Source organism: Protomyctophum bolini (assembly GCF_963924005.1).
Source record: "Protomyctophum bolini genome assembly, chromosome: 20".
Taxonomy (NCBI): domain Eukaryota; kingdom Metazoa; phylum Chordata; class Actinopteri; order Myctophiformes; family Myctophidae; genus Protomyctophum; species Protomyctophum bolini.
In genome coordinates this window covers 13,442,750-13,459,843 of record NC_137881.1, presented here as the reverse complement: position 1 = coordinate 13,459,843, position 17,094 = coordinate 13,442,750, and the positions used below count along the sequence as shown (strand labels likewise).

The 17,094-nt window shown below is 45.3% G+C and overlaps 1 protein-coding gene across 2 annotated transcripts; it reads right to left on the bottom strand.

Moving 5' to 3' along the window:
* Positions 1–6: 6 nt before the first annotated feature.
* rbm14b (RNA binding motif protein 14b) lies at positions 7–15,355 on the bottom strand. Of its 2 annotated transcripts, none has more exons than XM_080793018.1 (4): positions 15,223–15,355; positions 8,915–9,270; positions 3,556–4,744; positions 7–2,834 (listed from the first exon to the last, which is right to left on the bottom strand). In XM_080793018.1, exons 2-4 carry the CDS (start codon positions 9,261–9,263, stop codon positions 2,534–2,536), a joined length of 1,839 nt encoding a protein of 612 aa, XP_080649144.1. In that variant the 5' UTR covers positions 9,264–9,270; positions 15,223–15,355; the 3' UTR covers positions 7–2,533. The 2 variants fall into 2 exon arrangements, with proteins under 2 accessions (XP_080649144.1, XP_080649145.1); XM_080793019.1 differs by having other exon boundaries at positions 3,556–4,723.
* Positions 15,356–17,094: the final 1,739 nt, after the last annotated feature.

Sequence of the window (17,094 nt, the reverse complement as noted above, 5' to 3'; positions counted from 1 at the left end):
GTATGCCTGGGTCAAAGATTATTCGCAAAAGAAGTGCATTAACAATTTGTTTCATCTGCCTTGGGAGTGCCAGAGGGGTGGAGTTTGCCACGTATAGGACAATTCAATGAATGCCATTAGGTTTATAGACAGTTTGAAGGTTGCTTTTAATACACCTTACTGTCGACAAACCTTTGTGGCACTCTCGTAATTGTCTTTCCGCGGAGGACCCAACTCATCTGGAGCCATGAATGAATACCATAAAAACAAACCCTTAACCTATTTTGCAAATCTTATTTGACCTAGGCCTTGTGTGTGTGTACGTGGAAAAGGATTACTGCTTTATGGGTGACTGGAAGACACTGCACCATCTCTCAGTTCATTGGTACCAATGGCAATAGCGTTCTGCTTTCACTAGCAGTTCATTAGGGAAGTTGTTTAGGCAGGGGAGGGCACAGCAAATGCTTTTCGGCGCAGCTAAAGATTTGTCTTTTAAATGCCTCATAATCTCTCTGAAGATAAAAAAAACTAAAACAATGGGAGGCGTGCAACCCCAATGAAAAAGCTCTGCTTGGTTCAAATGATTTATTATTTTGTACATTGTGTGTAGAGCCACCCGCTATATAAATGAACCCGCCCCTCCCCCCCAACCACCCCGTTGCACGATTAAAAAATAAAATTAGTCAAAAGCACTTAAAAAAAAATGGGAGATCCCTCCACTTAATGCACTTCACTCAAATCTTATAGGCACAGAGTTAAGCTCATCATCACATGATAGATTCTAGGTAGGATGCAGTATAATACAGATAATCGTAAACGGCTCATTCGCAAGTCCACAGAGGTTATTTGTTTTACCATTTATGATTAAATCGTGCCCCCCGGGCAGACTTGCACAAAACATAACTACATTAAAAACAAACGATACAAACGCTATTTTAAAAAAAGGCCTCTGTAAGTACAGTCAAGATTATTTATATACATACATAGAGAAGATGTCAAATGTCACTAAAATGCGGCATCCCTTTCTGAACTGCCGACACCAAACTGTTTTTTATGACTTCCAGGCAGGTAAACTGCTGACTGGGTGAAACTTCCCCCAAAGCAAGTCATTTTTTTTTTTTTACACAACCAGAGTTGAGCAACAGAATACAATCGAGGATAGCATTGTATAAATAATGCCCCCTCCGGCCCTCCCCCGCTAATTGTCTATGGAAAACAAGCACACAGGACTGTGTGCTTTATAAAAACTGAAGGGAGATAGATGTTCACTAGTTGCTTAATGCGCAGTGTCATTCGGTCTACATACAAAAATGATGTCGGTTAATACACTAAGGATTAGGCAACACAAAAAATCTCTTTTTATCGAGTTCTTCTATCCACCGCAAACACTGAACAATGAAAACTTTGGGCCTGTAATTTCTCCCACTAAAAATCTGTATGATCAGAGGTAGGCAGGTGCAATTAAAAAGAGAGAGGGAGAGAGGTGAAGCAGTGTCTTTCAGTGCTATATAATTACAGTAGAGAGGAGAGAAGAGGGAAGGGACTTTGGGGCGTCTAAACATACATTACAGTACGCCAGCGTGTGCTTTACGTTTTTTTTCTCTCGTTTTTTTGTGTTTCTTCTCCAGCGCAGGTCTTAATAACCTGGTTTTTGTGTCATGTTGTGAGTGTTTGTGTGCTGCATTGTTATCACAGCTTAAGGAGCCGACACATTCGCACTACAACTTCACATCACATTCGAGACAAGAACCCCCCCACCCCCACCCATCTCTGTCCAACCTTGGGCCTGGCGGACGCAGCGCAGCGCAGATGGTTATTACAATGTGCTTATCTGACATCTCATCTGATTAGTAAACGCGTCAGAAAAAGCAAAAAATAAGAGAAAAAAACACTTCCAACAACATAAGGCAAAACAGGGTTTTCAAAGTAATAGCTGCCCTGATTTGATCGTTGAGGCTTTACAGGAGCATGGCTGATTGGTTTGATTAAAACACCAATGGTTGGTTAATTATAGGCTTGGCCTTGGGAAGAAAAACAAAACAAAATCATACTTGAATCTCAGAAATAAAAAAAGTTCATAATGGAATAACTGACTTGATCAGTCAAAAATACTGGCACAGGAGTTGAGACCGGACTGGCACAATTAATCAAAAAAAGAAAAGAAAGGAGGAGAGACTGAAATGTGCTAAGAATGCCCATACGACAGATGAGAGCTGCTCGTCCCTTTCTGTAAGCTGCGCCGCGCGTGCACCACTAAACCAGGGCCAAGGTTGGCGCCGGTTCAAGTCCCTCCTGAAGCAGGGTTAAACCACGGGAGCAGTGCCACAATATCAAACCCCCCCCCCGCCCCGCCCCGCCCGCGAAAAACAAACATAGAACTCCCCCTATGCACACACGCGCTTACACACATACAGCCGCTGTGGGGTGGTCAGAAGGGGGGTGGGGGGGAGGAGGGGGGAGGGCGTGGGAGAAAAGGTTCGGGGGCCTTTTTTTTGAAGGGGAGGAGGAGGAAGAGGAGGAGGGAGCAAGAGGAAGAGTTGTGTATATAGTGCGACTATCGGAAGGGGGGCTCAGGCGTGTGAAGGGAGAGTTCGGGGCGGCGGAGGATTGCCTCCTTGCGCGCGGGCGCCGGCGGCAACGGCGGCTCATACACTCTGGGGGCGGCGGCCATGGCGGCCGCGACCGCCGCCACCGGCCGGAGGGCGTGGTCCAGCGTGGCCACGGACTGGGCGGGGATGGCGGACATGGTGGGCATCCCGGGCATGCCTGGCAGCGCCGCCATGGCGCTGGGCGGCGGGTAGGCGTACTGGAACTGAGGGTACTGCTGCAGCTGCTGGTAGTACTCGGCGTAGTACCTGGGGGAGGGGATAGGGGGCGTTGAAGGACGAGGTGGACAGACAAGATGGGGGGTTTTAGGTATAGGGCAATGTAGGGCTTTAAGCAACTAGTCGACTATTCAACTAGTCGACTAGTAAATCCACTAGTCGACCTTGGTTTTTTTCTCGATTTTGTAGGCCTCAAGATCAGGTAGATTATAGTCACCAATGTACAATGTTTTTAAATGTACAAATATTTATTTCCAGTTCACTAGTCGACTAGTAAACTAGGCAACTAGTCAAATGACTAGAGGTGAATGCCCTAGGCGGCAATGCAGCAGTGTGATTTCGTCGACTAAAACTAAGACGAAAAATTGTTCGTCGACTACCTTTTCCACTGACGAAAACGAAATGGAAACTAAATAAAAAACGAAGCTATGATGACTAAAACTAAGACAAAATATACTGACAATTTCGTCAACAAATTAAAACTAGACTAAAATGTTAAGGAAGGGACTAGTGGACAAGAGATCCAGTATAAGTCATTTTACAATTAGTTGCATGGTGAAAATAGCCGATCTACAAGCTCGCGTCGCGCGTTGTGAGCTTGTAGTCATTACGACGGCATCAAGGCCCGCCAAAATACATTTAGTTCGACTAAATCAACTGTAGATTCAGTCGACTAAAATCGTATTATGTCGACCTGGGGTCCTTGACATGAGAAGTTTCAGAGCCAATGAATGATGATGATGACCCTTACCTGGCCATGGGGTCCTCCGCCGCCTCCGCCGCCTCCTCGGCCGCGCGGCCGGCCGGCGTGGGCAGCAGGGGCCTCCGGGGCTTGGCCCTCTGGTAGATGAAGGGCTTCATCATGGGGTCGGGCAGCAGCGGGGGCCCGACGGCGGCCGAGGCCCTCCGCAGCGGGCTGCGGTCCCGCTCCCCGCCGCCCCCGGACTTGACGGCGGCCGCGTGGGCCACCGCCTGCTGCTCGGCCAGCACCTGCTGCCCCTGGGCGAAGTAGTGCGCCTGGCGCGCCGCCTCGAAGAGCGCCGTGGTGGGGTCCGTGTGGGCGCTCAGGCCGCCCATGTGTGTGTATTGGGGCGCGGCGGCGCCGTAGATGGCCGGCGACACGCTGTAGGCGGGGTTGACCGCCGCCTGCATCTCCAGGCCCGGCGCCGCCGCGAAGTACACCGGGTGGCCGTGGTGGTTGGCCATGACGTGCGTGTAGCTGGGCGTGCTGTAGGCCGCGGCGGCCGCGGGGCTGGCGGCCGCCGCCATCTGGCCGTAGATGTTGGGGCCCGCGGCGGCCATGGAGCTGTACATCTGTGACATCTGCGACATCTGCGACATCTGGGACATCTGGGAGATCTGCGACATCTGCGTCATCTGCGAGATCTGCGTGGCTCCCGACGTCAGCGAGGCCTGGTGGCTGTGGTGGCCGCCGCCGCCGCCGCCCACCACCGCCGTCCCGTAGAGCTGGTTGGCCACGTTGGCGCCGTACACCTGGCTGGCCAGGGCGCCGTACACCGCTGGGTTCACGGCGTTGCCGGCGCCGTCGCCCCGCGTGCCGGCCGTGAGTCCCGTGAGGGCGGCGTACGTTGGGTCGAACGTGGACGTGTTGTAGACCGAGTTATGCACGCTCTGCTGCACCTGCAGGGGCAGGCCCGCGGCTGCCGCCGCCGCCGCCGCCAGCACGGCCGCCTGGCTCTGGTACTGCTCCAGCGAGGACTTCCCCGCGGGGCACTCGCCGGCGTAGTGGCCCTGCTTGCCGCAGCTAACGCAGGGGATCTTGCCCGTGGGCGTCTGCTTGCTGGGCTGCACCTTGGACAGCTCCACGGAGAGGGGGCGGCCCTTGAAGGAGGTGCCGTGCAGTGCCTCGATTGCCTGGAGCGCGTCCTCCTTGTTCTCCATGTGAACGAAGGCATAGCCTGCAGAGGAAGAACTCCTGGCTGTCATTGAGTGCAGGGACATCGGTTAGAATGGCACGTGCCCACAGAAGGCAACAAAGGTCCCTGTTGTACTCTCTAGATTAATTAGCCTTTCGCTAAACCCCCACCGCAAAAAAAGCGATTGTCCAATGTCAATCCATATAGTTTAGCAACCGCAAGCTTTCGTCACCTCATAGCTGTCAATGATATTTTGCATGGCTGTGTGGTTGAACACATAAACAGCTTAACGTCGGGAAAGTTACACGACTGACCCACCCAGGTGATGGCAATAATACTAATGACAACATGAAAACTCCCGTCGTTAAAAGGTGATTGTTGGATACCGTTTCTCCCTCTGTAATTTCCTCGTATTTCTAGTTTATTGAAATATGTCATGCACATTTGCCCAGTGCATAGCCTACTGCAGGTCTGGTTGACTAGATTTAGAATACATTTTGAAGGTTTTGCTACTGAAATGATCCATTATTTATATGGAGAACTCCCGTCATTTAACACAAATCGAGCCATAAACGTCAAAACACTGTTAAGAAAACCCCTCACTTTTATGCCATCCCCGCGTTTTAACGTTTAACAGTCATACTGTACTTACGCCTTACGGACCGAGAACACAAAAAGACGAAAATAATGATAATCCGTGCTCCATAGAATCCCATACTGGCCGTGATCTTTAGCGGGGTTCATCTCGGTATTGACCCTCAGATTTGGTGACATGAGAAAAAGTATGAATTTAGGATGCCACTAAAAGGCTAGCACATCACCGTCTCGCATGCTAGTTAATTAGGGACCCGATCGAGCTACGGACAGGTTGCATTCTTACTTACGGTTTTAAAATGGCCGACGAAGGACCCGCGAAATTACGTCATTTTGTAGCTTTTGCCTGGAAAGGTCTACCGAGGTGCCCGAAAACATGCCGGCACGAAAAGTGTTTTAAAATGCATCTCAATGGGGGAGGACAGCTTGCCCCGTCTCCTCGCTGCTAACGTGCCTATTGGACAAGGGTGGGTTGGGGGGGGGACTTGGCGAAGGGCTAAATCCAGGTCTAGTCTATTGTTTGAAAGAGATAAACTGCAAAAGCAGAAAACCTGCAACACTCTAAATTAGATGACTGGTCTTATAGAGCGTTGCAGTCCCGCCGCCTTTCATGACGACGAGAGACAAGGAAAATAATTCCCTGTTCATTTTCCTCAAAGACTTTTCAAAAAGTATTTATTTAAAGACGTTTACGCCACAGACAAAGCCAACTGGAGTTGTGACAAATCATGGTGCATAAACAATGTTTTGGGCCGATCAAATAAATAGTTAGAAGAAACAAAAGGTGTTGTAACCTGCCTTTTTTTCTTCTTTCTAATTATCTGATGGGCCCAAAACATTGTGTTTATTGTCATGATTTGTCACAACTCGAGTTGACTTTGTCCAAAGCGTAAACGTCTTTAAATAAATACTTTTTGAAATTTCTATGAGGAAAATGAACAGGGAATTATTTTCCGGGTCTCTCGTTGTCATGAAAGGTGGCGGAACTGTGACACTCTACAGGTGCAAAGCTCAGAGGTACAAATGGGAGTGAAGGAATAGCCAGGACACAAGAAATGTCAGCGACAGCGCCGAGGAAGGTCCCATCAGGACGCGTCACAGGTAAATAAACCATGTGAAAAGGACATTTCTGGTGTGCTGGATATTCCTTCATTCCCACTAGTCTGTTGTTTGACAGCTAGATAGATTGTGAATGCAAGTGAACTCCTGTTTGGATAGATATCCAACAGGAGTCAGGGGTCCATAATATTTATCCACTGAACAATAACAACAATAATTGGACCAGTCATTAGGAAAAAAAGAAAACAACAAATGAATTACCCTGTTTATATTTGAGCAGCATTTACAGGTATACAGTATATCTAACTGTGATCTTCATGGAATCATAAATAAGACAAAAAGTGCATTTACCAGTGTGGCGTGCATTAATCAAGGGGACACAGCATCAAATTGTGTCCCCAAAGGCTAGGACTATTAATTTTCAGATCCGTGTTTTCAATTACCGGTAATATCACAGCTACAGAAACAGACAGTAAGTAGACAGAGAAAATCCCACGGCATTAATCTTTGCGTTTGTCTTTCCTCTGAATGCCTTCATGTCCTTAGATTATCTCAGTGTGGCTGCATCTGGGCTGCGAGAACTCTAGACCACTGTATCACATATCACATGCTGAAGCTATAAAGCTGATGTAGGACAGTTATAGACACACTCCTGACCTCAATACACGTACATATCTCTGCCATATTATGATAATAACGGTAACAGGTACGGTCGCCCCTTTTCCATCTCGCCCCACTACTCGACCTAGCTGTAAATAACAAACATAATTCATATTGGTGATTATTTAAAAGGTATCATCATATTAATTTATAATTGTTAAGTTCACTCTGTAATCCATGGGCATAATAGCATGATGATGCCATTACAAAACATAGGCTACATGGAATAAATGTGATTAATAAAACGAAATTAACTTAATTAAGCAGTCACCGTCTCTGTGTCATGTTGTTCTTTCTAAAATGCATAGAGATAGTATAGAGATCGACTACTATACAATCAAATAAATCTGTATACAAGATAATTTCAGATTTCAGAGAGGGAGGGAAATACTAAATTAACAGTCATTAAAAAAGTACATTAAAAAAGAAATCGCGGGGGAGAGTTGGTAAAGGGGCGAGTCGTTTGGTATTCATAATAACCACACGCAATATTTCTTTGCTTTCGTGTCTGCATGGCATCATTAACTCTCTGCACCAAGTGATGCCTAAGAAGAGACTATAGGGATTTCATTCAGATCAAAAGACGTCACCTGGGGACATCATAAATTAGTTTTTCCGCTCTCAGCTCAAGGGCGTGTTAATTAAGCCCATCACACACCGTCTGCGACCGTCTGCGGCGCGACGCGGCGCGGCGCCGCCTGGAAAATAGAACTGTGTTCTATCGGCGCGCCAGGCGACGCACGGAGCCGGTGTTCGAATAGGTTCATTGAAAATAATGGCGCGCGGCGGACGCAGCCGGTGTGTGGTGGGCTTTAGTCCCTCCGTAGCTCTTTGGTGAACACGCCACACGGCGCTCTAGAAGGTTTGTATGGTCATGGTGGACACGCTACAAGGCAGAGTGACGTGATTTTGAAGTGTAATTGTGCGTTCAGACGGGCAGATGCAGAAACGATGAGAGTTCAAAAACACATCACAGCTAAATTTGCGGCAGCTTCACAGCGCGTCATAGTAGCTGCTTCGTAGCTTCCCGTCGCTGGCTTCAATTGACAATGGTTAGCAAGGAATATCAACTCTAATACTAAGCATGTGTTGTATGGGGAGTATAGGTCGCTACCTTCAGGAAGGAGATATGGTGTACCAGCATACAATAAGGTCAGACTAAAGAGGTCCTTTGTCCACCAGTCGACTTTGAGGCCTAATCAGGAGTTGTAGTAGCCATGGGGTAATCAGAGTGGTGGATATTGCTCTTGTCTTCATGTCTTTATGTATGTAATTTGTCTTGTTCTTTGTGTTATGTCAAATGTGTTTATATGTGTTCTGCATACTTGGCTGCTGGGTCGCAAGACAGATTACAGTGTGAACTGACAATAAAGTACTATGTCATACTATATCATATCAATGAATGGTAGACTGCATCATTTCATCTGCCCGTGTTGAACGCAACATAACATTAAACTTTAAACTTTACAACGATCACAAATTTTAAAGATGGTGTGCCGTGCTTTTGTTTTTTTTCGTGTATGTTTATGAGGTGACAGTACTTCATTAGACCCCTTGGTGTGGTTGTTATGTGCAATGATGTCTTCCCTTTGTATTTAGGATTTCTTCCTGGAGACTGAAACCTTGACAGTCAAACCTGCCAATAAATTTAAAAAACTGTGATATAGTCACAATATCATCCCCTCCCCTAACCCCTCCCCCTTTATCATACAACCACAGCTGTGGGTGCGTTTTCAGTTCAGATGGATCAACACCCATCAGGCAAACCAGGAATACTTAATGAACTGATGGGCGTGTCCACATAACAATGTCATTTTTAAAAGATTTTAAGAAAAATAAATCTTCCTCCATAAAATTCACGGCACTCCATCTTTAAAACAATTTAAAACATGACCACCCACCCCTCTCCCAGTGGCTCACCTTTGACCTTGTCACATTCCAGAACTTTCCCGAACGTCTGGAACAGCTCCTGGAGGTCTTCGGTGGTGCACATGCCACTCAGGTTGCCCACAAACACCTTGGTGGAGTGCAGCGGCCGGCCCCGCGACTCCTCCACCACCAGGTTGCGGCCGCGGAACTCGCGCCCATTGAGCTCGCGGATGGCACGCTCGGCGGCGCCCTCGCCCTGCAGGTGCACGAAGGCGAACTGCCGCAGCACGCTGCAACTCACCACCTGGCCGTAGGACTCAAAGATGGCCGACAGCTCCTCCTGGGTGGTGTCCAAGGCCAGGTTGCCCACGAAGAGCTTCACCGTGTGGCTCTTGTCCATGGCGCTGCTGGAGGAACGACAGACAAGAGATGATTAATGAGTGTGCAGACTGCTGTGTGAGTTGGGCTACGCTGTGAGGCTTATCTTAGCTAATCCATTTCCAGCCGTTAAGAAATTAATCAATTAAACAGTTAATAATTAATGGAAGATTCTGCAGTTCTATCATTGGGTGGGTTTCTGTGATGTCTGGCTGCAAGTGCACGCAGCCGAAGAACACACATGTGGGTCGGTAAAAAGAAAGGTCCCCTCCCACCTTGGTAGCCACAGAAACGTCTCTGCTTTTGCAAGACAAGAAAGTGCACTTTTCATTAAATTTTATTCCTCCATACAAAGATGCCATTCATTGCCTGGACCTGTATCACAAATGGTCAAATGAATATTTGATTAAGGAATATAATATGCCTTTTGTATTCTTTCTGTATATCAGTAAAGTGTAGATTTTTATGTTAGACATTGAGGGAAATTAAGATTCTCAGATAAATAAAATAAAATAAAAAAGCAAAAACTGCGCTTATCAACTAACTGGTCGATCGAACGATAACTAAGGTTATCAAAACGTATCAATTAATGACTTAATGGATAATTCAATTCAATATATGCTGTTGAAGGATGGGCACTTATAAGATTTTAGCTTCAGCCTATGCCATTTGATCTGACACCTTCACGGAGCTGTTTCTGTTTATTTATTTGCTGATGTAAACTTTGTACTTGATTCTGTTCTGTGAAGATGTTCAAATAAACTAAACTAAAGGCATTTGGTCAAAATATTGCGAAATTAGATTTTGTCCACAATATCGCTCAGCCCCAGTGTGTGCTCTCATCCTTGGCCAGTAGATCCTAAAATAGCTGGCGTCGGACTAGATTTTTCAATGGATTCTGTTACTATTGGGTGTGCTAAAAACATACTAAGATTTTAGGAAAATCAAACAACCAGAAAGGCATCTTTTTCAAGATGGCGTCCACAGTGGCTAAAATGAGCTAAAATGCCTATAAACTGGGATTTAATATGTAAAAAATCATAACAATTATGCATTTCGTAACTACTTTTTGAATTTGGCATGGTGTTGAACAACTTGAAAGGCATCGTTTTCAAGATGGCGTCCACGCGTTGATGGCTGCCGGGAGCTTAAAATGCCTGTTTCATTCCAAACCTTATGACCATACCCAACAGCATGCCAACATTCAAAGAGCAATTACCAAGTGCAACATTTCTCTTCTTTACATTAATCACAGTTTATAGGCATTTTAGCTCCCGGCAGCATCACGTAAAAAAAAAATAATAATTATGCACTCGGTAACTGCTTTTTGAATTTTGGCATGCTGTTAGGTATGGTCATAACATTTTAGTATGTTATTTAGCACACCCAATAGTAACAGAATCCATTGTAAAATCTCTTATATCAATTATTTTGGTTTTCAACCATACCTATACGTGTCTAATATTTGAGTCTGTGTAAACAGACCACTAGGGGGCGCTCCCAATACGTTTGCACAGCTTTTTGAAATCATTATACCCATACCTAACACCACGCCAAAATTCTAAAACTAGTCACCAAAAGCCGAATCTTTCCAAGTGCGACCCCAGCTAGAAAACAAAATCACAAAATGGTACATGGCATGACAACGTATATATATCATCTTGTGGCTCCTGAACCGATACCCGCTTTCAAAGTTTGAGGTCACACTTCCTATTGGCTAAAGCAGCACCATACCCTGATCCAGAGTAATCTAGTAAGAGAGTGGCGGCGACACGCTTTGATCTCTCGCCGCAAAGCGGGCGCCTATGGGCTATAGTTCCAAACATTGGAACTATCCCATTGAGCTAGAATGAGCAGAAGCCAGTATCTTATTTTGTCTACAATGTCAAACCAGGGACGACAGTACATTTCAATAGCAATGCCCTGCTTCACAGCCATGTCGTTAACTTACAATCATTCCAGGAAGCTGCACAATAGAAGCACTGAATACTTCCCTCTTGGCCCCAGCCCAGAGTAGCCATTAAAGATAAAGTATGATGCTTATCAATGCCAGTTAATGCATTCCGATTTCACCCTATTCAGCAAAAACAATCTCATGGCATGCTGCTTCAGTGTGCGGCACGGGAGTGAGGAATGAGATGTGAGGCAGAGTTCAGTTAGATATGATGGACCAAGGAGACGCACTGCTCAGTTGGACAATAACCGACATATCTGACACAATGACTGGCCTCAGAGTCAGACAAAGATGAACCTTTGGCTGCACGGTAGTCTCTTGTCTGGTGGGGGGGGGGGGGGGGGGGTGGGATAGTGCTGGATAACATAATATTGACCAAAAAGATTTTGCGTTTTGTTTTCCGTGTCTGAATGGGAATGCTGAGGATCGATTTGAGGCATAATACAGTTAGTTATGTTGTGGACAGCCAATATTGTGGACAGCCCATACTTTTCCATATAATGTGCTGCCAACAACTAGGAGTGGTTCTATCTGAATGAAATGAAATGTGTTCTCTATTTCATGACACATGGCTGAGTGGTGGTTACTTCACTCAAGAGCACAGGGACAAGTTGTCCAGCTTTCACCACGCGGATATTACAAAAACAAGTAAACAACTACGGCCTGTTGTCAATTACAAACTGCAATAGTCAATTTGATTTTGTGCAGCAGATTGGATGCGACTCGTAATCTGGCAATCCAGCTATTGTATGTTCAGTTCACACAATATACTGAACATACAATAGCGACGCACACCTGTTACTCTGACTATGATAAACCCCACTCAGATTAAGACAGATTAGATTATCGCAGAGCTCGATATGCCAAAAACCATCTCAGAGATAACGAAGCGATGGCCCGATGATTAACTTAGCCAAGACATAAGACAAAGGTACTTTCACTTAGGGTAGGGATCTTATAGGATAAGATAAAACAGCGCACATCCTCCGATCTTGGTGCACTGCTGAGCCAAACTGTTGATCTAACAGATATGAACAAAAGCAAGGGCTCAAAACTCAAGACCAATATGGGTGGAAACGTTGTATGTCCTCATTGTCCTGCCTGCAGTGCTAATTGTGAATACATTTACCTGGTCGCATTACAAAGTGAATTGAAACATTGCATGTCCTGCTGTGATTGTGAATACATTTACCTGGACTAGCATTACAAAGTGAGTTGCGAGCCCAGGTTGCTTTTGTTTAGGAATCTTATACACGGCAGGGGTGAGCAACTTTGTCGATGGAGAGGGCCACTATATTTACACAGTCACTCCAGAGGGCCACATTGCATTATTACTGTCGTAGCAAAAATAGCCGATCTACAAATGCGTTGAGCTTGTATTTTTGCATCCTATTTTTGAATTGAAATCCTGAAGTAACATTTTTATTGAATTCCAAATGCCTTAAATTATAGTCATGTTAACTTTATGAACTAAATACAAATACATTGGACATATTAAAAAAAAAAATAATACTACTCATTAAGCTACTAATTTAGACTATGTAATTAAAGCGGGTCATGTTTGGAATTGTAACAGCTTAAATCAATAAAATATCAGTATTCCGATATTAACCTGAGGGCCACATTAAGTGAAGGTGTGGGGCCACATGTGGCCCCCAGGCCGCCAGTTTCACCATGCATACACAACAATGTTATCGGGCCACGATAAGGAACAGACTGCAGAGTTTGAACAGTGGGTTCCTGACCGTGAGAGAAGTAACTAATCTCACACTGTGTAACACTTAAGTAATAATTAGTCATACGCTAGTCGCTCACAGAACACCGCAGGCCTTTATCGGTTCCCATGACGACAATGTGTCGATGACGACAACAACAAAGGCAACCCTTTCACCGCCGATACCTCCTGTATTAAGTTCACTGCCTGTTCCTGCAGGTCAAACTTCAATCCACTCTCAAACAGGTTGGCCAACACCTTTTCTTTCTTTTCCTTTCTCCCCATTTACTTTTGACGTCGTCCTAAAGCGGCTGGCAGTAAATCCAAAGGGGTAAAATAGTAAAATAAGTGGAACGTGACACCAAAGAATGCCATACGTGTCTATTTTCTGGTTAAGGGACAGACAGGGCAGGGGACAGGGGTACTACAGGTCAGCAAACAACATGATGCAGCACAGTTCGGACTTCTGCAGGATTCTATTGATAGAAACTTGGTTGTTTCATGTTTATTTATGACCGCCAGGCGTCAGCAGCAGCTAGTCGTTTGCTTGGAGCACACCGCCTATTGGGCCACAGATTTAAAATCGGACGATTTTCACTCCAAATGACTCGATCGGTTTTTTTACCCGATCAATTTTTACCCGAGAAACAGATCTTTAATAGCATTAAAAGTCAATCAGTGTAGCGGGCCGGGCACCTATAGGCTGCTAAGCCAGCCTGATGGCGTGTACTGTAGAGGGTTCGACTCCCGATCCCGGTGACCTTTGCCGCGTGTCACCCCCCATCTCTCTCCCATTTTCCTGTCACAATACTGTAGTAACTGTACTATCCAATATAAAAGACAGAAAAAGCCCAAAAATATCTTAATCAAATTAAAATAAAGTCAATCAGATTATAGTATAATATCGATTTGCATCTTTGTGACAGGCCTTAGCCTAAACATTCCCTTCCGACCCACACACAAGAACAGATCGGACATATAATCATTTGGGAAACGCACAAGATCGGTTTCGGCCGATTGTGAGAAAAACCCTTAAGGCTGTTCGAGGGGGTCCCCCCAGCTAAATTAAATGGTAGTTAACAGACCCATACGGGTCTGTAACCATTTTGGTTCCATTTCATTGGTACACTCAGATGTTTTGCGGGGTCCGTGAGCGTAAAGAATACCATACTAGAGGTCCTTAATTTACTCCTTTCAATTAGATCCACCTGCCTATAGTATAGTCAGTATCAGTGGATTTCAACCAGTGGGCCTTGAGCGGGTTCCAGGTGGTCCCCACCTAAATGATAGAGAGTTGGTAACCAAATGGACCCTTATAGAAGATCTTTAACTCTTGAGAGTCTGAGTGTTAAATGAATCCAAATGGACCGGATTAATTTTACGCTCTCAAAAGTTACATTCTTGTTAAAACATCTGCATTACTTAATTTACAAGAAGTCTACACAATTCAACGTTTGCCATGTTATCTCTCCTAATGGTAGCAACGTCAATAGAACGTGGAATTGTGGCTTACCCAATAAATAATGGACCTCGGTATGAAAAGGGTTGAAAACCACTGGTCTATAGTATATGGCTGCTGGCCTGCTGCAATTCAAAGTATAATATGCAGGGTTCATCCGAGGGAGGCATCAAAGCAAGGCTGCTCTCCTTTCTGATGACGAAGCACTGAGCTTGAGTAAACACATGTCTCTATTCATTCATGCATAAAAAAGGAGGAAATCGCAAAGTTGGGCTAATTTAATGGCAGATTATCTCTATTATGTCTCGTGATTATGAATGGCCGATCAGGGAGGGAAAGACGTAGATGCTTGATTTTCTCTGCTTCAAATGGTCGGATCGGACAAACAAAACAAGCGCCTGATATGAGGAGGGGAGGTGGGGACTAGTCTCAGTCTGTTAATGGTTTACACGGCGAATAAAAACATTATTACACACCAGACCGTAATAAATACAATGTTTCCCTGTTCGGTAATAATACAAATAATAAAAAAACAACCGTATAAGCGATCAACGCGTGGAATCGATACAAAGGAAGCAAACCGAAACGTTTTTTTTCTTTTCCGCACAGGAATGAATAGACTGCAACACCACCACCACCGTGCTCTCTTCTCGGAAGAACCACACATAATAAATCATACTAAAAATATAAAATATAATACACCCATGATCCACGCTACAACAAACACCCTGGCCCCGGGAATACCTAACGTCCCGGTGCTCATTCGACGTGTTGTTTTAGTAGCCTCGACTACTTATATAACAATAATATCACAGAAAGAGAGAGAGAGACAAAAACAAATGGACCAGTCTTACCTAAGCGGTGCTGTGTTTCAAAATGGTAGCGCCTGCTTCCGTTTGAGAGAATGTCGGGCATTCATTCTAGTGAAGAGGGGTGGTGGGTGAGTGGGGGGGAGGCCCCTCCCGCAGGGTCCCACACACACACACACACACACACACACACACACACACACACACACACACAGGATGCTGAATCCTCAATAAACCTAGGAACAGGTTATAGCCACAGTCACATGGGTTAAGAAAAATGAAAGCTCATGCACCTACTTGTGTTAAAGGTGGTGGTGTGATATTTTTGAGGCCCCTCCTATGTATGATGTATGATTATAAGAGCCGCCACTCACTTCACACAGGTGGGATTTTTCTTTGTTGGAATAAGTGTTAAAATAAATCCTCTCTATAATATTATTATTGTAAATCAAAAATTGCTATAATAATAGTGTTTGTTCAATCAATAACAGGGGAGGGGACTCTCCCCATCTCTCCAGCACTTTAGTTTAAAAGAAAATAACATTTCAGGTCGGGCTACCAATTTTGTCCAATCAGGAAAAAGACATTTGGAACGGGAACACTGTCAAATCATCCTGTACCACTGGAAAATACATGGGTATTTTCAAATTCATCCTAAATGAAATCAAGTGTCTTACAGCAGGGATACTCAAATAGATTTACCTGTGGGCCACATTACAAAAATGGCAAGGGGCCAGGGGCCAGTAGATAAAATTACGACATTAATGATACTTGATAACTTCTCTCTTTCAATTGCTTTATTTTCGCAAAATGTATCAAAGTACAATGTGCATGCACACAATATGTAAATAAATAAATGTGTTACATTTTCTTGCATAAACACAAAGAGCTGTTTCCATAACTGCACAAATTATTGCACATAACATGAGTAGCTGTTATAATAACATAATAACATAACATGAGTAGCTCTTTGCCTGCATGCCTGCCTGCCTGCCTGCCTGCCTGTCTGTCTGTGCATGAGTAGTTATTTGTCTGTCTGTCAATGAGTAGCTGTCTTACTGTCTGCCTGTCTATGAGTAGCTGTCTGCCTGCCTGTCTATGAGTAGCTGTCTGTCTGCCTGCCTGCCTGTCCAATTGTCCATGAGTAGCTGTCTGTCTGCCTGTCTGAGTAGCTGTCTGCCTGCCTGCCTAATTGTCCATGAGTAGCTGTCTGTCTGCCTGTCTATGAGTAGCTGTCTGCCTGCCTGCCTAATTGTCCATGAGTAGCTGTCTGTCTGCCTGTCTATCTATGAGTAGCTGTCTGCCTTCCTGCCTGTCCAATTGTCCATGGGTAGCTGTCTGTCTGTCTATGAGTAGCTGTCTGCCTGCCTGCCCAATTGTCTATGATAGCTGTCTGTCTGTCTATGAGTAGCTGTCTGCCTTCCTGCCTGTCCAATTGTCCATGGGTAGCTGTCTGTCTGTCTATGAGTAGCTGTCTGCCTGCCTGCCCAATTGTCTATGATAGCTGTCTGTCTGTCTATGAGTAGCTGTCTGCCTTCCTGCCTGTCCAATTGTCCATGAGTAGCTGTCTGTCTGTCTATGAGTAGCTGTCTGCCTTCCTGCCTGTCCAATTGTCCATGAGTAGCTGTCTGCCTGCCTGTCCAATTCTCCATGAGTAGCTGTCTGTCTGCCTGTCTATGAGTAGCTGTCTGACTGCCTGCCTGTCCAATTCTCCATGAGTAGCTGTCTGTCTGTCTGCCTGTCTATGAGTAGCTGTCTGCCTGCCTGCCAGCCAGCAAGTTGGTTAACAGAAAATAAATTGTTATGGGCCAGTCATAATGGTCCCGCGGGCCTGATGTGGCCCGCGGGCCTGAGGTTGAGTATCACTGTCTTACAGCATCTTTAATAGTTAGCCTATAGAGCGGTCTTTTCCAGTCT